The following is a 26,092-nucleotide window of genomic DNA, read 5'->3' on the forward strand; positions in this document are numbered from 1 at the left end:
AGGGCACATTGGCATCCTGGAGAAGTCACATTAGTATCCTGGAGAAGTGCACATTAGCATCCTGGAGAAGGGCACATTGGCATCCTGGAGAAGGGCATATTAGCATCCTGGAGAAGGGTACACTGGCATCCTGGAGAAGGGCACATTAGTATCCTGGAGAAGGGCACATTAGTATCCTGGAGAAGTGCACATTAGCATCCTGGAGAAGGGCACATTGGTATCCTGGAGAAGGGCATGTTGGCATTCTGAAGAAGGGCACATTGGCATCCTGGAGAAGGGCACATTAGCATCCTGGAGAAGGGCACATTGGCATCCTGGAGAAGGGCACATTAGCATCCTGGAGAAGGGCACATTGGCATCCTGGAGAAGGGCACATTGGTATCCTGGAGAAGGGCATGTTGGCATTCTGAAGAAGGGCACATTGGCATCCTGGAGAAGGGCACATTAGTATCCTGGAGAAGTGCACATTAGCATCCTGGAGAAGGGCACATTGGCATCCTGGAGAAGGGCACATTAGCATCCTGGAGAAGGGTACACTGGCATCCTGGAGAAGGGCACATTAGTGTCCTGGAGAAGGGCATGTTGGCATCCTGGAGAAGGGCACATTGTCATCCTGGAGAAGAGCACATTTGCTATGAGAGGAGCACCCCTCCAGGGTCACTGAGGATGCAGGAGAAGGCAAGCAAGGCCAAGGAGACTGCTGAGTAGCAAGTGATGGGCAGAAGGGACAGAAAGTTAGAATGAAAGGAGAGTCTACTGAAACAGACAGAATTCTTAGGGGACTTGACAGAGTAGATGTGGAAAGGTTGTCTCCCCTTGTGGGAGAGTCTAGGACTAGAGACATAATCTCAGAATAAGGGGCACCCATTGAAGACAGAGATGAGGAGAAATTTCTTCTCTCAGAGGGTTGTGAATCTGCGGAATTATTTACCAGAGAGGGCTGTCAATGCTGATTTAGATATATTTTCGATCAGTAAGGGAAACACGGGTGATGAGGAACAGGCAGAAAGTAGAATTGTGGATTATCACATCAACCATGATCTCATTGAATGGTGGAGCAATCTCGATGGGCTGAATGGTTCACAGTCCTATGAATATACTGCTTCCCTCCTTCATTAACTGCCCTTCCCACATCCTTTTGGAGCAGAGGATTCTGCTTTGGGTTCCAACCCCTGCACAAGGTAGCCTGCCAGTTTCCTCTTGGGGCTTGTGAATTTAATTGGGTTTGCACTACACTCCGGTCACCGTCCTTGAATGGGTCAAAACTCACGAAGAAGAAGCTGAATGAAAACATTATCTTATTTTGTTGACTGCAACTGTTATTCACTAGTTTTTATGTCTTCCAGGTTTGTTCTTTTGTTCTGCCTGGTCTGTTGCTTCTCAAATCTGACTGTTCCCAAGGTTCAAAGCCCATTTGGAATGAGATTTAAATGGAACAACACCTCGCACTGAGGATTCGCCCGTCTGCATTAAGTTGATAATACCTCATGTAAATTTGAACCAGCATCATATTCTACATATCACCGATGTGCTGCAGTATTGATTTGTGTTCTGGCAACGAATATTAAAAATGGATAGTCACTCAGAAAATCTCAGCTTCATCTTTTCAATAAATCTTATTGAGGCAATGTGTTGTTTAAAAATTCAGCATGCACAAAACATGACAGATACGGTAATTATAAATATAGTGCACTGCAAACAGCGATAAGGACATCTGGTACCAAACTGACCAATGCTGTTCTTGAAAACTGTTTTCACAGTCAGCACTGAATACTAACCAAAAGCACACAATGGACTGCTGATGCATAAGTAATAACTGAAATGACATATTTTATCACATCAATGCTTGCTCTTTATGTGATTTATATGCATAACTGTGTTTCGCATGGGAGCCAGCACAAAGTGTGAAGATACAAAATTGATTGTACAGTCCAAAGATAACACCATTAAATACAGAAGTATTACTTAAATTTGACAGAGAGATGCGAAAGTTTGAAAATGCACATCAGGCAATTTGGGGTCACATTCAAACGCTGGGACAGATGTTCGTCAGTCTGAATAAGTGTATTAACAATGGATTTATTTTCTCTTCCAAATATATTTATCCAAAGTAATGTGAGGCTTGTTAAACAGAATCATCAAAGGCAGAAGGTAGAATCAATTTAATAGGAACAAAATGGTGTCCAGAGCAATGAGGATGGCTATACTATGACAATGAGAGATTTACCTGTGTGTCCTATCTTAGTCAGTTTTGCCTCGGGTCAGTGGCTAATGGTGCAGTCCATCGAAGACATTATTGAATACCTTTTGACGCTGCATTTCATTTCTTTGCAAACAAGAGAAGTATTTGGGTAGAATGAGAGATAATGGGAACTGCAGATGCTGGAGAATTCCAAGATAATAAAATGTGAGGCTGGATGAACACAGCAGGCCAAGCAGCATCTCAGGAGCACAAAAGCTGACGTTTCGGGCCTAGACCCTTCATCAGAGAGCCGATGATGAAGGGTCTAGGCCCGAAACGTCAGCTTTTGTGCTCCTGAGATGCTGCTTGGCCTGCTGTGTTCATCCAGCCTCACATTTTATTATATTTGGGTAGAATGGTTGATTTGAATCTAAATTAGATCAATGAATAGCTTTCAGAGCTAAATCATCCCCTTCAGCAATCATTGCATTGCAGTTTTTGTCAACACCAGCAATCACTACACCAACCTAGTGATGGTTAGCCTTGTCAAGCAGAATTATGGCCTATTATCCCACAGCATCATTGGTGTCTTCCATCACTCTGAGAAAAAAAAGCTGGATGCAAATCCAGGATTGAAATCGGATCAAAAGTGAAATTTGAACAAAAACGCAAAATGAGTTATGGTTCTATTCATGCTGATAAACAGCCAGCATAAGAGACTGCACAGTTAAGAGGCCCATTGATTATGAAAATATATAGGCATGAAATGTCAGCAGTACTCCCATGGAAGCACAGGTTTGATGACATGGTCGCAAATTCACAGAACTGTAAGTTATCCTCTCTATGAGAATGAGTTCTTAAGAATGTTGCGACTGTTCTTTTTCTCTCCAATGCCCCATTTGCCAGTCTGAGGGGGTTACAGTGAGTTTAAAGGTGATTACATTGGGTCCCTGCCCTTCATGCCTTTGCTAGCTATTTCCTTGCAAGCTGAAAGCACCCTGTCGCACAGGGGTTTTTAAATTGTATCTCAGCTGCACAGGAATGACACTGTACTGGTCCCTACTGCAAACTTGGCCCAGTCACAAACTCGAGGGAAGATTGTCTGACAAATTAGACACGTGTTATCTGTCATTTCAGACTGAGGAACCCCCACTGCTTTCCAAAGGATTTGTGCTGGTCCACTTCTGGTCTCTTGGGTATTTTCAATTCTTATCACACCACAATTGGGTCGCATGCCAAGGCACCAATCTTTAGAATTTCTTTCTTACACCCCTTCACCTCTCTACATTGCTTTCCACTTTTGAGAGACTGCTTGAACCTCACATCTTGGACAAAACTTCTGGTTGTCTGATCTAATATGTGGCTGGGTATCATATTTTGTTATAATGTTCTTGCAAAACACTTTGAATGGTTCATTATGATAGAGGTGCTGTACTGTGTTAGTTGTTGTTGGAGTAGTGACATGTCATCTGTTGCTGCTGCATAAAACAGAGTGGGAGCTGTGACTGATGTTTCCTGGAAGGAACTGATAACTGCGAGCAAGTTCTGTTACGTTAGGCTGCATAGAGCAACTACACCATGGCTAGGGAACTATAGCTGACTGAATCAATCACATCTAGTCAAGTGCCTCTTGGTCTTGTGGGTTTGTAATGTCTCTGACAAGCCTAATCCACACCTCCATCTGCTCACTTGTTGCCTGCTAATGGACCAACTTGATGCTCGGATTGGATATCCCTGCTGTTTTTTATATTTCATCCAGTCTTCTGATCTGCCACTGTCTTTGCACAATGATATGCTTTTACTTTAAGTTTGATATTACTTTTCACACTTCCACTTAACCTTGGACAGTGGGGTTTGTCTCTTGGCACTTTTCTTACTCATTGGAATTTTTCTATTCTGTACATTCTAAAATACCCCTTTAAATGTTTGCATTTCTATTGACCTATCCTTTAACCCAAATTGTTAATTCAATTTAGCCAGCTCTGCTTTTACGCAGTTACAATAGTCCTTAGGAAATTACAAAAAAAAGTAATTTCAGACCCACTGCTGTAACGCTGATTGTATCATAGGAGCTCCTCATTCATTCAGTGCTTGAAACCAATTCCATTATGTTTTATGGCACATTGGCTCCTACCTAGCCAGTCAAAATCACTTCAGGGTCATAACTGCATTATAGGATCCTGATCATTTAAGAGTCAGCACAGTGGTAGTGTCCCTATTTCTGGACCTGGAGACCCAGGTTTGGGTCCCACCTGTTCCAGAGGTGTGTAATAACATTTCTGAAAAGGTTGACTCAGAAAATATCTACATTCAAGAACCAGCAAGCTGTTAAGTCATCAGCTCATGCAATTACAACAGGAATGCAACAGTGAGGTTTAGGAAAAACATCCCCTGTCTCTCCCTCAAACCTGATATGAATCACACTCACCTGCATTTTTTCTTTTAAGGTGAGAAAGGCTTGTGCTAAAGGATTAAAAGTAATTGCACTCACCACTATGATTGCTAAATGTTACCCTGTTGGATTTACTTCAGTGTATTGGAGATGTTAAAGTATTAGTGCATTTATACAATCATAGAGTCATGCGGCATGGAACCCGACCCTTCGGTCCAACTTATCCATGCTGACCAGATATCCAAAATTAATCTCATTCCATTTGCCAACACTTGGCCCATGTCTCTCTCCTGACTACTGGAGCTCCATTTCCAGGTGTACAAGGCCATTTAGAGCAATTTGCATCAAGTCCAAGTTATTATTGGTTTTTCCCTGATACAGGTCACAACACAGAGCCACCTTGGCTGGTCTGTGTCTTACTGGTGTCCAGGTAACACCTTGTCCTCTCACTTCTGGCACCATGGCTTCAGACTTGATCAGAATTGAACAGATATCATTGCAGGCGTTGGTTATAACCATGTTAGTATGGTGAGGTGGGTTTGAGGGAGTGTTTGCTGGGCAAAAGTTTACTCTGTATCTAACCCCATGCTGTCCCCGTCCTTGGAGTGTATGATGGGGGTTAGCGTAGACATATGTGTTATATAGAGTGTGTGTTTGTATGGGATGGACAGAGCTGGGATATGCCACTTTCAACTCTCATTGCAAATGCCTCTTTCCAGGTGGTGGTCAGACAATCCAGTATAATAAGTGAGGATTTCGGTGGTTTGGATGTTTGGCCAATCTGAATGTGGTTTGGCCAATAAAAGATGGACTGATTCATAATAGGCTTTAAAATTTTTCATCAACCTACTTGAGATCTCACGCCACAGCAATTTGCCATTTCCTAAAGGGATTAGCTATTCAGATCAATACAGGGAGTTATATTTTAATCCCACTTGGCCTTGGTAATCCAGGGCCTTCTGGGAAGTTACTTAATTTCGCAGACCCTGTGCATTTTCAATGAACTACAGAATCCCTACAGTGTGGAAACGAGCCCTTTGGCCCAACAAGTCCACACCGGCCCTTGGAACATCCCAGCCAGACCCATCACCCTATAACCCACCTAAGCTATATATCCCGGAACACTATGGACAATTTAGCACGGGCAATCCACCTCGCCTGCACATGTTTGGACTGTGGGAGGAAACCGGAGCACCCGGAGGAAACTCACGCAGACACAGGGAGAATGTGCAAACTCCTCACAGACAGTCACTCGAGGGTGGAATCGAACCTGGGTCCTCGGTGCTGTGAGGCTGCAGTGCTAACCACTGAGCCATCGTGCCGCCCCAAATGTACCTGAACCACTTGAAATGTCATAACTTTCAGGTTGTGGACCTACTGCAGGAAAATGGGGCTCGTGTGGACAACAATATATTTTTGACACGGCATTCTCAATGGACCAAAGGGCCTATTCTGCACTGATTCAATCAACTAGCTCAATGGCAGCCACACAAAACACCATCGATTGTTGTAAAAACCCAGCTGCTTCACTAATTTCCTTCAGTGAAGGAAATCTACAAACCTTACCAGGTCTGGCCATATGTAACTCCAAACCCACAGCAATGTGGTTGACTCTGAACTGCCCTCTGGCTGATTAGGGATGGGCAATAAATGCTGCCTAGCCAGTGATGCCCACATTTCATGAACACATAAGAAGAGGAAGAATCCACTATAAACCGAATTGCAAATAAGTAAACCACCCACTTAGCCAGGCCAGAGATTGTAGGAACTGCAGATGCTGGAGAGTCAGAGATAAAAAGGGGTAGAGCTGGATGAACACAGCAGGCCAAGCAGCATCAGAGGAGCAAGAAGGCTGACCTTTCAGGCCTAGACACTTCTTCAGAAATAAGAAGAAATTTCTGAAGAAGGGTTGAGGCCCAAAACATCAGCTTTCCTGCTCCTCTGATACTGCTTGGCCTGCTGCATTCATCCAGCTCTACACCTTGTTAACTTAGCTAGGCCACATAGGTTCTCCCTTAGTAAGTGGTCCTTATGGTTGAGGACCTGACACTACAGCTAACAAAGGATCTTTATTACTTTTCTCTTCACCCTTCTGTGCACTTCACCATGCTTCTGTTTGTCGCTGAGCTGACAGCTTTGAGTTATACCAGAATGCTTAGAATTCCAATAGATGTTGGGAAATCGCACAAAGTTAGGACCAGGGACTGAGGAATCAGCACATTTACACAAAAGATTTTAAATTGCATGAATTTTTAATTTTCTGGTAATTCTCATTCTGCAATGCGTCCTTATAATTTTATTGAAACTCCTTCTAAGTTATCAAATCATCCAGGTCATAGTAAAATTCTTCCACAGGGAGCGATAAAGCTTAATAGATAACGAGGATTATTAATTAGAAAAAGTCCCATTGGGTATTTAGATTCAAAAGTCTGATTGATTTGAAATGGTTAAACCAAAGTAAATCGGAGCTATTAGTCTCTCAGCTTTTCAAGGTCAGTTTGGAAGCCAGATTTTCCCCAATATTTTGTACAATTCTACAAAAGATGACAACGTAGCAGGGTAATTAACATGAGAAGACACAAGTATTCTTTAATCTACATTAGCCCCCTTGATAATTAACTAATTTTAAAATGTTCCACCTTAAATTCCTTATGGCCTCGCCTCTTTCTATACCTGCAACCTCTTCCATCTCTACCACCCTCTGATACCTCGATTCTAGCCTCTTGTACCTCCCTGATTTACATCATTCCACACTGGTGGCCAAACCTTCAGCTGTCTGAAATTATCTCCCAAAACTGCTCCATTCTCTATCTCTCCCTCTTTCTTAGGATGCTCCTCAAGACCTACATGTTGACCTAAGCTTTTGCTCATGTGCTCTCATATCTCCAGATTTGAAAGAACAGGTAAAGAAGATTTTAAGTAAAGTTAAAAGTTCAAACATACCATGCAACTGAATGGGCATTGGTTAAGAATTGGGATGTGGGTACAATTGTTTGGGCTAGCATTTTCTTTTATTTATTAATGAGATGAGGGCGTCACTGGCCAAGCAGCATTTATTGCCCATTCCTGATTGCCCAGAGGGCATTACAGAGTCAACCACATTGCTGTGGATCTGGAGTCACATGTAGGCCAGACCGGGTAAGGATGGCAGTTTCATTCCCTAAAGGATACTAATGAATCAGATGGGTTTTTCTGACAGTTGACAATGGATTTATGGTCACCATTAGATTCTTAATTCCAGATTTTGTATTGAATTCAAAATTCACCATCTGCCATGATGGGATAAGAACCCGGGTCCCCAGAATGTCATCTGGATCTTTGGATTAAACAGTCCAGTGATAATACTACCAGGCCATCCCCTCTCCTTGAGCATTTATTGTTCATCCCTAATTACCCAGAGGGCAGGTCAGAGTTAATCACATTGCTATGAGTCTGAAGTCACATGAAGGCCAGGCCAGGTAAAGATGGCAGATTTCCGTCCCTAATGACAGTGATTGCATGGTCACTATCAGGCTAGCATGGTTGGTTAGCTGGTTTGCGTTGCGAAGGGACACCAACTGTATGGGTTCAATTCTACACTGGCTGAGGATGCTATAAAGGTTCCAATCTTCTCAGCTTTGGCTAAGACATGGTGATCCTCGGGTTACATTTACCACCTGTTATCTGTGCCTGATGACAGAGCAGTCCTCTAGGACTATGACAACTTTACCTTTATTATGTTCTATTTTATTTTATTCCAGATTATACTGAATTCAAATTTCACTCTCTACCCATGCATACAGAACATTGGCTGGCATTTCTGGACTAATAGCCCAGTGACAGTGCCACTATACCACAGCCTCCCCTTTACTACTAAGAAAGCACTTCTATCGTGTAGTCATCATGTAGGATGATGCAACAGAAAATTGTGTTACTGAAACAAACCGTATGGAAAGGTGAAGCAACAAAGGAATAAATTATCTGTAAATTAAAAGGTACTTTATAAGAAGAGGGAAGAACCATTCAAATATTTAAACAGCCCTCAAAAATCAGCAAGAAATAAAATATAAGCTAGTGAAAACTTGTGGTAGATATTAAAGAGTTGCTGCTACTCTAAGTGAGGGGATTTCTGGTCCTACTATTGGCAGTTTCCATTGTGTTAACTGTCATTATGCTGCAATGGGATCTTTAGTCAGGGTTACCCTTCCATAGTCACCCTTCACTTGATTTGAACTCTAGCCCACGTGAGATGGTCTCACACTTTAGTGTCACAAATGGTCTGCTGAGCTACAGCTAATGGGTCTAATGCATTGCTTCTTCTCTGCCACCATCTTGACTAGGTACTTGTTGGCTGCCAAGTTGCAAACTGCTAGCTTGCTTTCTGCTTCAGGTGGCAAATTGCAGATAGGGAGAATTTAGCAGAGTCACAATGTTTTGACTCTGAACTGTCAGTTCTTTGACAGTGCATGCACCAACTGCTTTGAATCAATTTGCAATATCATTAATTCTACACCCTTAGGGAGTAATGTAATGCTCCCCCAACCAAAGGATTGGGCTGGGAGGTGCAAAAATTAAGTGTCTTGTGTATCACCCATCTGCTGGCATTTTACCAGGGAAGTGGGTGGCCAGGCTACTTGGCGACATCACACATTTTACACTCTTGATTCCTGAGCATGAGTTGGGATCACTTCTGTTTTCACAGTCTGTGCCCAAGAAAAGCCCTCCCTGCCACTGAATGGGTCACCTCTTTCTCTGCCAATGCCAGCAATGAACCCATCGCAATGGCCCTTTGCAGGGGCACACCAATTTAGTCCCAGTGAAAAGTCAGAATTTTCCGTGTCCCTGGAAATAAGGTCCCTCTTTCTTGGGGACTGTGTGTTGCCCCAGCATTGACCACCTGTCTCATTTGGAAGGTCTGTGTCTCTCAGAGGTGAGACCTCCTCTCCAATGGAGGTAAAAACTCCTATCCATATCTAATCACCAGGATGACTCAGTGGTGTGGAGCTGGACCATCCCTTGTTTTCAAGCCAACAGCAGGGTCACCATCTGGGTGTACAGCTCTCTTTTTAGTTTGTGACTCCTGGCACATTTCCGGCAGATTTCCACTAGGTCTGAGGAAATTTCTTCTCTTATCTTGCCAGAAGGACCTTCTTTGCATATAAGTGCTGTCTTACAGAAGGGCACCAATTGGTGACATTGGGTTACTTCCTCTTATTTGTTATGACCTTATGGCCATCACAGAAGCACAGGAGAGGGTAGGACTGGAAAGATCTCTGTGATTCAATCAGCAGATTAATGGCGCTATCCATTAACCATGTACCTTCTCTCTGAGCAGTCCATTCCAATTTGGCTGTATTGTGAAAAAGAACTGCACTTATTGATGGGATGCTTGCATTACTGGCAACAGCAAGGTTTGTTGCCCATCCATAATTGCCCTCAAGCTGAGTGGCTTGATGGACAGCAGTTGAGAGTCAACCATATTACTGTGGGTCTTAGTCAGATTTGTTTCCTCTGAAGATCCAGTTCATAGAATCCCTAAAGTGTGGAAAGCAAGCCACTCAGTCCACACTGTCCCTCTGATGAGCATTCACCCAAATCTCTCCTACACCCCGTCCCTATCCCTGCAACCTTGCGTTTCCCATGGCCAATCCAATTAACCTGTGAAAGGAAACCAGAGCACTTAAAGGAAAGACACGGAGAGAATATGTAAACTCCACACAGATAGTCACCCAAGGCTGGAACTGAACCCAGGTCCTTGGCACTGTGAGGTAGCAGTGCGAACCACTGAGCCACCGTGCTGCCTTACCATGCAGTCTTTTTTAGCAACAGTCAGCAATAGATTAGCTTTTATTTCCAGACTTATGAGCTGAAATTAAATTTCACCATTGTTGGGGTGAGATTTAAACCAGTTTCTCTGGAGCACTGGCCTAGTTTCTGGGTCACTAGCCATCAACATTCCTACAATAGTGTCACCTCCCTGTTCAAAAGGGACCATACTTTATACACATGTGACACATTTCATAATCTGAAGATGTTCCAGTGTTTGCTGCAATTTTGGAAAGGTAGCAGCCAATTTGTGAGCTGCAAGGTCCTGGGTAAATCAAACTGTTAATGAACCCTCCCCTTAGGCTTGTGTTTAAGTTCAGAGAATGCAACATTTATTTTTTCTTGAATAGCATCGCCCTTAAAGCATTTTTTTCTTCGCTAGATTAATTAACCATCAACATCTCCAATGTCAAATATCATAAATCAAATATTAATCGGTTAGCCCTTTCTGCAATAATCAAGTGCCTGGATACCTGGTGCTATATGGTGACTGCAACTGTACACAGCACACTCACTGTGATCACATCAGATTCACTTTGATTGCCAGCCCTAACTAGTTTACATACATTATAGATAGCACTAGCACCGAAAGAACGACACAGCACAGAAACAGGCCCTGTGGCTCACCATGCCTGTGTCAACACATGACGCACTTCTAAACGATAAACTACAGAGTCTTCAGGCTCCCACTCTTGATGTTTTGCTATGCTTTCACAGGCTTCATTCACTCCAGGTTTTGTATTCAGTCAACCTCAGAATCCTGCCTTATATTCAAAGGTTTCCAATCTACTGAATGGGTTGTGTGGTTCAGCATCACAAGCTTCACTGAAAACACATTCATCACAAGTACCACTTAAACAATATCTATTAATTCCTTGAAGAACTCCAAAAAATTTGTCAGAAAAGATGATGAAATTGAAAGCAATGGTGACTTTGGTGTAGTTAGTTCTCCTGATGAAAGTGGGTGTTTATGTGGCAGTTGACATAGCTCTTCAATAGCATTCCGGAGAAAGTTGGGCACCTGAGACACCAGCTGGAGAAACACCAAACACCATCCTAATGCTAAAGCTTGTTCAATGTGCAAGTGAGTCCTGCAGTGCCTCACTTTAACAGTCTACAACCTAAAGTCGAGACAACAAGGTGTACAGCTCGATGAACACAGCAGGCCAAGCAGCATCCTCGGAGCAGGAAAGCTTGGCATCCTTAGAAGAGGTTTTGTGGTGGGGTTAAAATTGTACAATCTAAAGTCTTCAATCTTTTCTGATCCTTTACTTCCTTTTGTTAAAATACAGGAATTCTTAGTTGACAATCCTTTAAGCTAATGTTATTTCCGCATGACATAACCAACTAAGTTGTTCATTCTCTTCTGTCTTCTGATGTGTCCTAATTCTATACCTACAACATACATGAGACTATTTTGTTCATAATGAGTTGGCACTATATTCCTTGTTGAAGATTTCTATGATGACCCAAAACTCAGGCAGTTCTAATAAATCTCAAAAGGATGTGAATTTTCCAGAGCATTCTTTAAAGTATCCTTGTATGAAGTCCATCAGGACAAACTTTCTCAGCATTGTCACTTCTGCAACTTATGAGAGGTCACCTTACTCATTCAGTCCTCATTTAGTGTTTCCCTATTTAACTTTATTTCTCTCGAACACTCTTTTATTTTGAGGGCTAGTTATATTTTGAATTACATTGGCATTGTCAGTTTTGCATTGTTCATCGTGTATTGCCTCATGTCTGAGGGATCTCATATCAGGGTACTGGCACCAAGGCAACTCCAAGTCTTTGATAACTGGATGAACACAGCAGGCCAAGCAGCATCTCAGGAGCACAAAAGCTGACGTTTCAGGCCTAGACCCTTCATCCTGCTGTGTTCATCCAGCTTCACACTTTGTTATCTTGGATTCTTCAGCATCTGCAGTTCCCATTATCTCTGATTACAACTCCAAGTCTTAGTTGGCTTTTCATTTCCTTCATTTCTCAACTGATCCACTTTCAAACATATCAAAGAACTTTTGACTGCTGTAGGAACAGTGACATTGTATTGTTTCCTGCAGTCAGGAACACAAATATTTCATGAATCTGTGCTGAAATAGGTGAGCTGCGATTCCAGGGTTAACCTGTTAATTATTGCCTTCAAACTAAATGCATGGCATAAATGCTTGGGATACATAACAGGCGTATCTGTATCCAGAACGGTCTGGAGAATGGTTTAAGAGGATATTATTTGTCAGAATTGTTCTGATAAAAATTATTTGTGTGTGAAACGCCAACTACCACCTTTGACATTTTCTGCCATGACATCTACTGGCATTTTCTGACATATTTAAACTCCCGATACAGTGGGACACAAAACTTGAGCAAACAACCTTTTGTAAAGAGCGATAGCCGCAGCTCCATTGGGAAGCTGAGTAACAAGGCAAAGCTGAACTCTGCCAGAAGGCAGAATGTTGACATAATGCTGACATGCTTTCTTTAGCACTTCCTGCATTCTCCCAGCAGAAAGGTATTGCCTTAATTGCTTGAAGCACATAGAGAAAAGACAATCTTGTGCATGTTCTATGGTTTGGTCAGTTGATATGATGTTAGCTTTGGAATCTTAGCTTTAATCCATGTTTTCTGCGAAACTATTAATAGAAATTTTTGATCTATATTTTGATATCCCTTGCCACCTCCCAAACTAATTTCCTACTTTAGTTCTCACCAGCAGTCCGTTAGCCTCCCTTACCCTGTTTTCATTTTTATCTGGCTCCGCTAAGCCAAATGCACTGGGGACATGTTCTATTTTTTGTCTGATGCTGACTGTGCAAATAGAAGATCGAGCCATACAAAATGAGCAAGAAATTATGTAGCTCCACATCTTGCAAATGTCAAGACCTAGCACAGTTTTTCTTCCCAGTGAAAGATTGAAATCATCAATGATTATCACTTCAGTTACTGTCATTAAGTTTACTTCAGTTCAGTGAAACAGATTTCTGATGTTCTTTATCCCATCACACGTTCATTCTTTTATCACTCTGCTGCATCACATTTTATTAGAATTCCACAAAATTTAATTTGTCCCATTAAAATGCAAATTATCCAGCAAGTATAAGCATGGAACTTCAATAAGACAAAAATGAATTGAGTCATAAAAGCAATTTTCACTGCATCACTGTTCTTGAAAGATGCTGAGCGAAATTATGTAGCGAGATGAGTGTTCAGTGCTACTCTCTTTCTCTGCTTCATTCACTCTCCCTGTTTCCTCCAAGCACCTCATGGCTACATGAACAGAAAGTTTCAAGGCTACCAGGCCACATTTGAATGGGGGAATGTGACAGGAAAGGCAAAAAAGGGTAGCTCAAACATTTGTAGAAAAAGATAATTCAGAGATATATCAAAATAAACAGATAATCAATAGAACTAGATGCAAAATGAGGGAAATAAATGAATATTTGTTTGTAGATCTATGAATATTTCTCAGCAGTTATAAACTTCAAGCTACTTTGTGTCTCTGCACAGTTATCATCATCATTTCAATTGTAAATTGCATGTTAAGAATCCAACATCGAGTAACAATGCAGACTGAAATGCTTTAAAAGCTGAAACACTGGGGCAAATCCTACAACTGTCTAAGTGTCAATTCTGTTGGAGGGCTTTTTCCCTCCACAAAGCCTAGCAAATTCTCTTGTGCTATTGTGCTAAAACTCACCTCATGAAATAACTCCACAGAGGTCAGTATCCCATTATCTAGTCACCCTGTATTTACACGTGGAGCATTGATCCAGCTCACAAAATGAACAGAACCTCTGACACTCCTGTTCTTACATCAGCCAGGAGGCACTGACTGTCTCAGATTAACAGCGCCAATCAGGGAACTCATGTTCCATGAGGTCCGCCGGCTGACCTTGTTACAATCACTACATCCCTCCCACTCTGAGTCTGAGGCTGGTTCTGTTCTAATGTAGCTCTTCCTGGGGGTATTAGCACCAGGTCAGGTTCCTCCAACTCTGCCTCTGATATGATGGCAGATAACACATGGTAGCTCATCATTTGTGTTTGGAGCATGTGGGAAGAAATTCATTCTGTTTTTCAAGCAGCAAAGACGTTGAGGTGGCAACATCAGCCATGTCCATTTCAGATTCCAAGGTATCTTCAATGCTTGACAGAGAGGGAGAACCCACATGTTCCAGAGCAGTCAGAAAGGCAGTTGAGGATTCAGGCACATTTTGCTTCCACACTGTTTGTGAGATTGCAGCTTTCGTATGGTCTATCTGCTGGTTCAGGACTGTTGAACCCGTCCAAATTTTATACACAACGGACCTGACCTCGTGTTGACCATGTCTCTTACCCATTCAGGGTGATTCCTGTGGGTCCTAACCAAACATCCATCCCCTGAAGTAAAGCGTCTCTCTTGCTGAGCGGAGTCTTGTTCCCAATTCCTCCGCCTCCGCCGCATCTGCTCCCACGATAAGACATTCCACTCCCGCACATCCCAGATGTCCAAGTTCTTTAAGGACCGCAACTTTCCCCCCACGGTGATCGAGAACGCCCTTGACCGCGTCTCCCGCATTTCCCGCGACACATCCCTCACACCCCGCCCCCGCCACAACCGCCCCAAGAGGATCCCCCTTGTTCTCACACACCACCCTACCAACCTCCGGATACAACGCATTATCCTCCGACACTTCCGCCATTTACAATCCGACCCCACCACCCAAGACATTTTTCCATCCCCTCCCCTGTCTGCTTTCCGGAGAGACCACTCTCTCCGTGACTCCCTTGTTCGCTCCACACTGCCCTCCAACCCCACCACACCCGGCACCTTCCCCTGCAACCGCAGGAAATGCTACACTTGTCCCCACACCTCCTCCCTCACCCCTATCCCAGGCCCCAAGATGACATTCCACATTAAGCGGAGGTTCACCTGCACATCTGCCAATGAATAAGCTCTCTGATGAAGGGTCTAGGCCCGAAACGTCAGCTTTTGTGCTCCTGAGATGCTGCTTGGCCTGCTGTGTTCATCCAGCCTCACATTTTATTATCTTGGAATCTCCAGCATCTGCAGTTCCCATTATCTCTGTCTGGCAGTGGTGTTTTGTTTCACCCTCCCTGCCCACTCCAATTCCGGGATAATCAGATTTAACCTGGTGTGGAGTCTTCTCTCCATTAGCAACTCTGCCTCACCTATCCATGTGGTTGTATGAGGGGTGGTCCCATGATCAAACAGGAACTGGGACAGTTTGGTATCTAATGAAGCTGTAGGCTGCTCCTTTAAGCCTGTCTCCAAAGTTTGGGCTGTTCTTGTTGCCAGGCCATTGGATGATGGATGGTATGGAGCCTTACTTCTATGTCAGCTGCCTTTTGGCTTTCAGAAATACTCAAATACCCCATTGGTAACCAATGGCCCATTGTTTTGGACCGATGCTCTGGGAGTCCGTGAATTGCAGAAGATGTGCACGGCTTTTCTATCATTGTCCCTGTGTTTGACGATTGAACACTATGCAAGCCCAGCCATTTTGAGTGGCGTCCACAATGACTAAGAACATTGAGCCCATGAAAGGACCTGCATAGTCAATGTGTAACTGAATCCAGGGTTTACCCAGCCATTCCCATGAATGTGGGGGAGCTGTTAGTGGGAATTTTTGTCCTTGCTGGCACTCTGGGCAGTGCCCCACCAACACGGCGATGTCCGCATCCAATGCTGGCCAACAGAGGCCACTTCTCACCAACACCTTCATTTTGGAAACCCCTAGTTGATCCTGGTGGAGTTCAGTCAGTATCTGACAGTGACCTTTGCTCAAGCCAATCACTCTCACTCCCTGTAATAATATGCCATCCTCTTTTGGGATCTGGTCTGTCTGGGTCTAAAAATGTTTCAGTTCTGGGTGTGACAGCCCTTTGGTTTCCCCCATCAGCACCAACTCTTTCAGTTTTGCCAGGACCAGCTGTTCCTCTGTCCAAAGACTGATATTGTCAGCTGTGGCTGGAAGTGTGTCCAAAACCTTTAAAACAATTAGGGGCTCTTCCAGTGGTGATACCACTGGCAGTGTGTCTGCCAGCGGGAGGTGGCTCAATAAATTCACAATTGCTACTTGGCCCCTCCCAGATGGTGTTCCAACTTGTAATTATGTGCATTGAGTATTAGAGCCCACCACTAAATTTGCCCTGAACCTATGGGCAGCACTGCTTCATCCTCTTGAAGTAGATCTAGCAGGGGCTGTGGTCCAGTAGTACCAGAAATTTACATTCATGAAAGTTTGGACGATGCATAGCAGTGCAGCAAAGCCAACGATCTTATCTGCTTTGACAATGTAAGTGACACCATCTTCTGTCTGCTTCCTCACATTCACTCCACATATCCCCCACTGAGGCTCATGTTCTATCACTCTCCGTATTACATGCAACGTCTTCCCCCATTCTTCTTCATTCACCCAATCCTCCTGCCATACTAATCTTGCATGGCCTTTGTGCTGATGACTCACTCACCCACACACTCCCTCACTCACACACCTGGGATGCCTCACCAAGTTTGCCTCCCTTGCACCAGCACTAATGGGCTGTGCCACCCAGTTCTACTGCACTCTTTCTTTTATTGCAGGAAAACACAGCCCCATAATAGGGCTCAAAGTGTCAAGATTAGGGCCTGAGGTGCACGATATTCAGATTCTTAACACTTCTGACAAGAGGACCATCCTGGTTCTCACTAGGGAAGGTCATGAGGGCATGCTGAGACATGCACATCCTACCAAACAACTAAGTCCTAGTTCTCCATTGAAGCATAAGCCATGAGACCAACTGTCAATGTCATCCAATGCACATCGCTTTTCAGTCTTGACTACCACAACTTCTCTCTATTATGTCCTACAGATGTCCATGGTTTGGTTGAGCCAACAGATCGCCTTTCAAGATTTATCTTCCAGCGCCTTTGGGTTCAGAGGAGAGCTCACAGGCCTCAGAGGAAACATCAGGAAGGCTGTTGCCTGCCACAGTGATGCCCCAGTCTGCTGGCACAGTGGTTATCATCGCTGCCTCATAATGCCAGCGACCCAGGTTTGATTCCAGCCTTGGGTGACTGTCTGTGTGATCTTTGCATGGGTTACCTCCAGGTGCTCCGGGTTTCAGCCGCAGTCCAAAGATTTCTAGGTTGGATGGATTGGCCATGAGAAAAGTGGGATTATGGGGATACGGTTGGCTGGGGGGGGGGGGCGGGGGTTGTCGGTGATCTGGGTCAGATAATCTTTGGTGGATTCAGTGTGGCTCAATGGGCTGAATGGCCTCTATCTGCGCTGCAGGGATTCTACGATTCTATTCGATGACTTCAACACCACTGCATTGGACATTGGTCCTCTGCACCATCAGCATGGTGACAGGAGGATAGGGGATTGTGGCTTCACTCTGGGTGCCACTTCCTGACAAGGCAACAGGGCAGTGCCAGCGAGCATCCAGCCAGAAAAGGAACACCACAGAGGCTGCTCTCAGGACACTCCGTAAGTGGCCTCCAATCCTCAGTCCTGTGGGAATCTGCGACATCTGCTCGCAAAAAAAAAGATCCTGAACTACCTGTTGTCTGCCACTTTAACGCACCACCCTGTTCCCTGGCCAACAGCTCTGACTCTAGCTTGCTGCAGCGTTCAAGTGAAGCTCAATGCAAGCTGGAAGAACAACACCTCATTTCCCACTTGGGGACCCTGCAGCCCTCCGGTCTCGATATTGAGTTCAATAATTTTAGGACCTAAACTGTCCCACGTCCCAACCCCCTATCCCACACACCAGGCCTTGTTATCACATAGTCTGCCATTACATACTACCTATCATTAGTCACTAATGGTCCCCATGATCAATTATTCACCCTCCCAGCCTGATTGCTATCAACCCCTTTGTCTATCCAACTGCTCTTCTCTCTCTTTAGGCTCTCTCCTATTGTTTACTCCTCCCCCACTCAGCTCCCTATTTTCTGCCTATAAACTAACATTTTCCCAGCCACCCTCAGTTCTGAGGAAGGGCCACCGGACTTGATATGTTAACTCTGATTTTTCTTCCACAGATGCTGCTAAACCTGCTGAGCTTTTCCAGCAACTTCTGTTTTAGTTGCTGTTTTGAACTTTTTATTTTTTGTTTTCTAATTTATGATCTGCAAGAACTGCAATGCTGGACTTTTCGTTTCTTATTTATTCCTAAGAGTTTGTACTGAAGATCTGTATCTAGGTACCATGTGCCTGAGATGGCACTGTGACTGGTAATTTATAAACTTTCCCCTGTACTCATCTGAATATGTGTGACAATAGACCATAAACCATAGACCATTACAGCAAAGTACAGGCCCTTCGGCCTTCGATGTTGTGCCGACCTGTCATACCAATCTGAAGCCCATGTAATCTACGCTATTCTATGTACGTCCATATGCTTATCCAATCCTCTGTTATTAAGGATGTCCTCAACTACACCTCCAACATTTCCCACACTTCTACCCCCAAATCCCTTTCAAACCAACAACAATAAGAATAGGGTCCCCTTAGTGCTCACATACCACCCCACAAACGTCTAAATACAATGCATCATTCCCCTACATTTCCATTACCTACAATCAGACCCCACCACAGACAATAAACCTAATTCAATTCAATTTAATTCTATTGTTAAAATAGAAGCAATTTGGATGGGGGTACAGGGAAAATGCAGGACTTTGGCAATGAGTTCAAATGTTCCAAGAGCTGATGAAGCCACCATGGGCTGAATGGCCTCCCTGTGCGCTGTTACTCCTCCGTGACTCAGTGAGCTCATTGCAAATTTGTAACATCATAAATTACAGATTCATGGTGGAGATGAGCCATTAATTTCATTATCTTATTTCTCATGTGTTGAATGCAGGTTGGATCACTTTGCAAAACAACATGAAGCTCATGGGTGATAAAATGTGAAGTATCAGCAGGCAATTTATGAAGATGCCTCCCTCTATATCACACATCTTGCATACTCTGGAAGTTCTCTGCGGTCAATGGATGGATTTTATTGATGCAGAATAGTTTGGCTTCCTGCATGATGTTCCAGTGAACGTAACTGTAAGAGGTGTACTGAGAACAAATGAAGTCAAGTTTTAAGCATTTTTAAAGCACTGATTTGTTCTGGCAGTTGGATAAACTACCTTAAAGATTAAATTCTGCCACTTGATTCCCAGAGTTCCAACTTGTGATTTTCTTTGAGGTGCCAGAGAAGTTCTTGTGTGGAATGATCACTTAGATGATCAGCCATGATCATGTTGAATGATGGAACAGGCTTGAAGGGCTGAATGGCCTATTCCTGCTCCCATTTTCAATGTTTCTATGTAAATGAGGGAATGTTAAGGCAGATTGAGTGGTGGTTTCATACCCTCAGTTGGTGGCCGGACTTTTCCATTTTGGAGTTAGAATTGGGGTGTGCACTAAAGGGACACCCCCATCACCAATGATGAGAAAGTCCTCTGCACCGTGAGCCTATCGCACCTAATTTGTCACCCAGTGGGCTTCTTGGCGCATCACTTCCTGGGTCAGCCATATCCTGCCTTGCCTGGAGCTGCTGGCCAATCAGAGGCCAATAACTACTATCAACAGCCACATCACTCCAGAGAGTGAGGCTGCTATCTGCAGAGCAATATGCTGCAGCTGGCAATGTGGGTTAAAAGTGTCAGGGGTGTGATTGCAGGAGGAGGGGTAGCAGAGTGCAGATGGAATCTAATCCAACCCCCATCCCAAAACCCAAAAGGCAGGCCACTTCACTCACCTCCTGGGAGCGCAGGCAACTGAGGCTGTAACATGAAGAGGCCCCTAAGACATCACCCCGCAGGAGGGGCTCCATTTATTTTCAACAAACCAAGCCTCTTCAGAAGGTGCATCGAGGTGGAGGAGCCCATGTCATTCCCCTCTGGCTGTGGCAGTGCCCACCTCTGGCTGTGGGGTTGCTGGCTTCAGCTCACACCATTGAGTGATCTAGCAGCATTGTGAGTTGGCGACCATGAGGTCCAGGCTTTGAGGGTTCATACCTGCACTGTCGACAATGCTATCCCAGGCTAGCCTCTCCTAACACTGAGTTTGCTGCATTTCTGTCTGCCTCTTGTAGGAATGACTGACATCTGACTCTCAGACAACTCGATAAATTCTTATTCACAGGCTACGGTACATAATACTCATCTGTGTCTAGCAGCCCTCTAGTCCAGTCCTCCCATTTCAGTCTTCCCAACAGACTGGCTGGAAGGTGGAGGCTAATGTCAGTGTTACATTATCATTAAAATACATGGTCTCATTCTGCAACAGTTGCCTTGCTTTCAAAATGCAGGTACAATCAGTGGCCCCCATCCAGGGTCCCTAATGGATGGAGGAACTGGAGAGGCGAGCCACCAACACTTGTTGAAAAATCTTGGGTGTAGTTGAGCACCGAGTTGCATTTAAGGGTGGCCCGGTAATTGACATTGCAGAGAATGCCAGATTAGAAAAGATGGGAACTGACTCCTGTAAAATAGATGATGTCCTTTAGAAAGGAATTACCTATTAACACTTCCAAGGTAAATGAATGAGCATGCCCTGGACTTCAGGATGATCCACATGCTCTCAGTGAGATCTCTGCTAATTTGCTTTATCCCTTAGACATGCACCCTGCTACAGGCCTGAGTCAACAGAACATTTCATTTTAATGTATTATTTATAGAATATTGTGTAAAGATCCTAAGTAGGGGATAATTTATTCCACTGGGGGAAAGCCAGGTTTTCTCAAACAAGGAATAAATCCTGTTCTTTATGGTGTTATTATAAATAGCCTCTATTTTAACATACGGTGATTAACAAGAAACTATTAAATATTTAAGACTGGCTGTGTTTATTTTTGCACTCACTGTTACTACAGAATATATTAACATGGACTTTGCCTTGCATCACATTGTCTGACAAGAGGTGAGTGAAAATGCTTCAATGAGTGACACAACCTCAGGGTGTGCCTTGGGTCTATTTAGCAGCATAGTCAGGATTACAGAAATTGCTGGCATAGAGTTTCTGACAAGTTGCGCTACCTATTCCACCGCAATTCAATCCCATCTTGGTCAAACTGACACCAAAGGTTACAGAAATTCAAATCAAAGTTGCATTCAGCACAAATTAATTTGCCATGGTCTTTTGCTCTGGTTAAATAAACACCCCATGAGACTGGGTTGCCACGTTTCCGGACTGAATGCATCAGCATGGTCCGTTTCCACGAGTCTTAAAAAAAGTGTATTCACATATGGGGTGTGGGTGTCCATGGAAAAGTCAACATTTGATTGTTGCTGAATTGGGTGACTTGCTAGGCGATATCATAGGGTAGGGATAATGGGAACTGCAGATGCTGGAGAATTCCAAGATAATAAAATGTGAGGCTGGATGAACACAGCAGGCCAAGCAGCATCTCAGGAGCACAAAAGCTGACGTTTCGGGCCTAGACCCTTCATCAGAGAGAAGGGTCTAGGCCCGAAACGTCAGCTTTTGTGCTCCTGACATGCTGCTTGGCCTGCTGTGTTCATCCAGCCTCACATTTTATTATCTTGGATATCATAGGGTAGTTCAGAGTCACATGGCAGTGGGTTTGGAGTCACACACATGGGCCAGACCGGGAAGGGCTGGCAGATTTCTTTCTCTAAACAGCATTTAGTGAACTAATAAGTTTTAGAACAAGTAATGAGTTTTTCAGCATTGTCATTAATATTAAATTCCACCTGGTGTTGTCATGGGATATGAACCTGTGTCCTCAAGAGTACCACCTTAGGTGTCTGATTACAAGCCCAGTGAATTACCATCAGACTACAGCCTCCCCAGCTACATTGCTTTGACGGGGCTTTTTCAAGCTGTTTCTCAGATGCAAGATTATTAACAGCATATTATAAAAACTCTAAAATCTTTTACAAAATACTATATAACTTACTGCTGGCACAAATAAGTTGTTTTGATTAGATTTTTAAAAATTAATTTCTGTTGCTTAAAACAAAGGGATAAAAACGCTTAGTTTTTGAGATAATGTCAGGATGCTTGAGTTGGCCTGGGGTGGAAGTTGGAAGTCACTTGACACTAGGTTATAGTTCAACAGGTTTATTTAAAATCACAAGCTTTCAAAGCACTGCTCCTTTGTCACTGATGTGACTTCTGACTCAGTTTTTGAGATTGTCTCATTTCCAGTTGAACAAGTCATCAGCTTTAAATACACGAGTGAAGCAAAATACAAGGCATTTCGCTATAAAAGCTGGCCGAATTGCCTGGGTCCATGGGCAATTTTAGGTCAGGAATTATGTTAATTGAATTTGAGTGGAAATCAGAACAACAAGACCAATTCGGTAAACCACAGCAATTTTGAGCCTGTGTCTGATGATGACGACTGTGCCTTCGGCTGAACCCCCTAGCTCATTTGGGGCCAAAGGAACAAAAGTGGAGCAAAATCCAGGACGCCCCATTCCATGTTGTGCTGGAAATGTGAATTTGCTGTTCTTTTGTACGTGCTGTGTAAACCATGCAAACATTGATAATGACGTTGAGCGATTCCTACAGAACCAAACATCTTACCTCAGAGTTGAATCTGAGATGGCAGACATTGCAAGAGATTACTTGCTTCTTTTTAGGTGGCAATGTAACGCCAAATGTATGATTTATTACTGCCTTTTGGACTGGATCCATCTGCAAGTAAAAAAAAGTTTTGAGCCATGGTTAGCTTTGTTAAGTATATTGTAGAATACACAGTTTCCTCTCCTTCAAACTCAAGCAATAACAAGAGGTTCTCCTGGCAGCTGAGTTGGCAAAAGCTCAGCTGCAATTTCTTGGAAATCCCAGGTTTGATTCCCGTAGGATCAACTAAACTTGATCCTCCTGGTGGGATACTGATTTGATTGGATCACTCGGTTATTTTTCACGCAGGGACAGCCTTGTCACACAAGCTCCCTAACTCCTGCCTCTGAAGGATGGGGCTGCTCACCCACCTCTGACACTTCCTGTCCAAGATATTTTTTTATTCATTAATGAGATGAAGGCGTTACTGGCCAGGCAGCGTTTATTGCCCATCCCTAATTGGGCAGTTCAGAGTCAACCACATTATTGTGGTTCCAGAGTCACATCTAGACCAGACCAGGTAAGGATGGCAGTTTCCTTCCCTAAAGGACATTAGTGAACCAGATGGGTTTTCCTGACAATCTACAATGAATCCATGGTCATCATTAGATACCTTTATTCCAGATATTTTATGGAATTTGAATTCTACCATCTGCAATGGCGGGATTCAAACCTGGGTCCCTGAACATTATCTGGGTCTTTGGATTAACAGTCCAGCGATAATACCACTAGGCCATTGTCTTCCCTGGAAGGATGGCTGGAAACCTGAGTGCCGCAACTTTCTGCCTATGGAAGTATCTAGGACACAAGGTGTTTGTCCAGAAATCTTCACGGCACCACCAATGGTCCTACTGAATAATCTGAGCAAACAGGCTAATTGTGGAGAACGATATATTTCCTCCAATATGCTGGACCCCCTACCCCAGGGGTCAGAAATTACCCTTTACAGAGCATTTGGGTCCATCTTCTGATTACAATTTGCCATTTCAGTGTGCTTTCATTTTGGACAATATGAAACCGAGTGCTGTACACTCTCTGGTTTAGCAATCATTTACACTGTCTTCTCTTATTTCTAATGGCTCTGTCCCTTTTTTTATTGAAGATGAACATCAATCGTTCAAATTTTGAAGTGTCTGATTGTCAAAGAGTGTCAGGTAGGACATTGATGACAGACCACTGTAATCTGACACGCCTGTTGTCTGAGCAGATTGTTACAATTCTAACCGATGGTACTAGTTGATATGTCAATAAAACAGAGTCATCTAAACATAACATAGTTTGAAAGATTTTAAAACGCGTGGTAAAACAAAATCCCATTCACTCCCCAATACTATCACTTTATGGTTACACAAAAAAGAGAAATTTTCTTTCCCTATTAAATTTGTAGGTTTGGTTGCTTTTTCTCAGTTCACGCAGGGACAGCCTTGTCACACAAGCTCCCTAACTGCGAAACCTTTTTTTTTAATATTCACTCACTGAAGAGTTCTAACCAAACACTGCTGGTCTGGAGGTTTCACAAATTACACTCTTTCGTTGAGGTAATGCATTCCCTGAGCTATTCTGAAAAACCTACTTTCTAAATTGGCCTCCAGCTTCAGTCAGATCTCATTGAAACGGCCCAAAACTTTTGGATTACCGGGGTTTACTAAGTTAAAATCAATCTTTGATTGTTCTAGATCAAAAGCAGACTAATAACTTGCAATGTCTTCCCTCTACTATTGTAAATCTCCACTAATGTTCCAGGTGTACGGTAGTCATCTGCCTTTTCACACATACTGGTTCAATTCATGGTTCCAGAAAGACTGACTTAGTTACTTTTTAAACACATGTATAAAAAAAAGCCCAACACCCATATGCCACTAGTTTGAAATCCAAACTTAAGACAAAGTAATAAATCATACATTTTTCATCACCATATCAATACAATTTTTTTTATTCATTTACTGGATGATGCCATTGCTAGCTGAATTTATTGCCCATCCCTAACTGTCCAGAGGGCAGTTAATAATCAATCACATCACAATGAGTCTGGAGTTACATTTAGGCCAGACCAGGTAAGGAAGGTGATCGTTAGACTCTTAATTCTAGATGCTCTATTGAATTCAAATTCCACCATCTGTTGTGGTGGGAAGCAACAGCTTACCCAGAACAATACATGGGAATCTGGATTAACCATCCAGTAATAATACCATCACCTCCCCATAGGAAGTTCACTCACTGTCCAAGGAGTCACCATGCCTGCATCAAAGAAGAGTAATAATAGTTCAAATTCAAATGCAGGCATCGTAATTTGCTCACTACCTCACTCCATGCACTTGTCTGACCTGCTCCAGACATGTCACTACTTCTGTCTTGCTCACTGCTATGCTGCCTTGGTGTTCACTATATCCTGGAAGTGAAGGAGCCAGGGTTGAATAGAAGAGTAGGGCATTGGAGGGAAGGTTGGGGGGGGGGGAGGGTGTTCAATGTAGCGGGAGAGTGGGTCACTGAGTGGAGGGAGGGTAGCTTGGGCATCAGTGACACCACACATGCACATGGATAGGGTCTGTGCCAGCTTCTGGTCCTAGCCATTCATCAGTGTCAGTGGCAGAGACATTGGTGTGGTGGCAGAGAATACTTTATTAATTTCTAAGGGAGGCTTGTTGGCAGGAAGCAGCCTTGTTTGGGCAGCTAGTGGTTGACTTTAGTGCGATCACGTTATTTAAATAATGCAGGAAATTGTGGACCAGTGTAAGATGGAGACACAGTTCCTAAAAATTGTTCAGCTGATTGGTTAATTTGGTCTGACATTGCCCCTTATGTTGAGCCATTCTAAAACTTTCTTGAACCATACATTTGACAGGATTGTCTTAATGGTTAGGTGTAGCTGCTACTTGGTCAATGCAGTGAACCCTTTCTTAAGGGTTCACTGGGTGGGTCGCTTTCCCCAAACATTGGGCTCGAGTCCCGATCCAGAACTTAGGGTCAAGGCTCTTATGTCTGTGCGACACCTGAGGGAATGCTGCACTGTCAGATTTGCTTTCAGTCGTGATGATAAATCTGCATGCAAGAATGTGAATTATTCTGTGGGAATATTTTGAACTGCAACCATGGTACTGTCCTGGCCAATACCTTTCCTATAATCAGCATTGCAAA

At 43.5% G+C, this 26,092-nt stretch overlaps 1 protein-coding gene across 19 annotated transcripts in view; it reads right to left on the reverse strand.

Annotated features, from left to right (window-relative positions):
- znf385c (zinc finger protein 385C) overlaps positions 1–26,092 on the reverse strand; it is a 430,141-nt gene that overhangs the window by 29,648 nt on the left and 374,401 nt on the right. For all 19 annotated transcript variants that reach the window (XM_048560946.2, XM_048560944.2, XM_048560952.2 and 16 more), the window contains one exon: positions 22,919–23,029. In XM_048560946.2, coding sequence (XP_048416903.2) covers positions 22,919–23,029 — 111 coding nt within the window. The remainder of the gene's footprint in view (positions 1–22,918; positions 23,030–26,092) is intronic.

The sequence above is a fragment of the Stegostoma tigrinum genome, chromosome 31, assembly GCF_030684315.1.
Source record: "Stegostoma tigrinum isolate sSteTig4 chromosome 31, sSteTig4.hap1, whole genome shotgun sequence".
Taxonomy (NCBI): domain Eukaryota; kingdom Metazoa; phylum Chordata; class Chondrichthyes; order Orectolobiformes; family Stegostomatidae; genus Stegostoma; species Stegostoma tigrinum.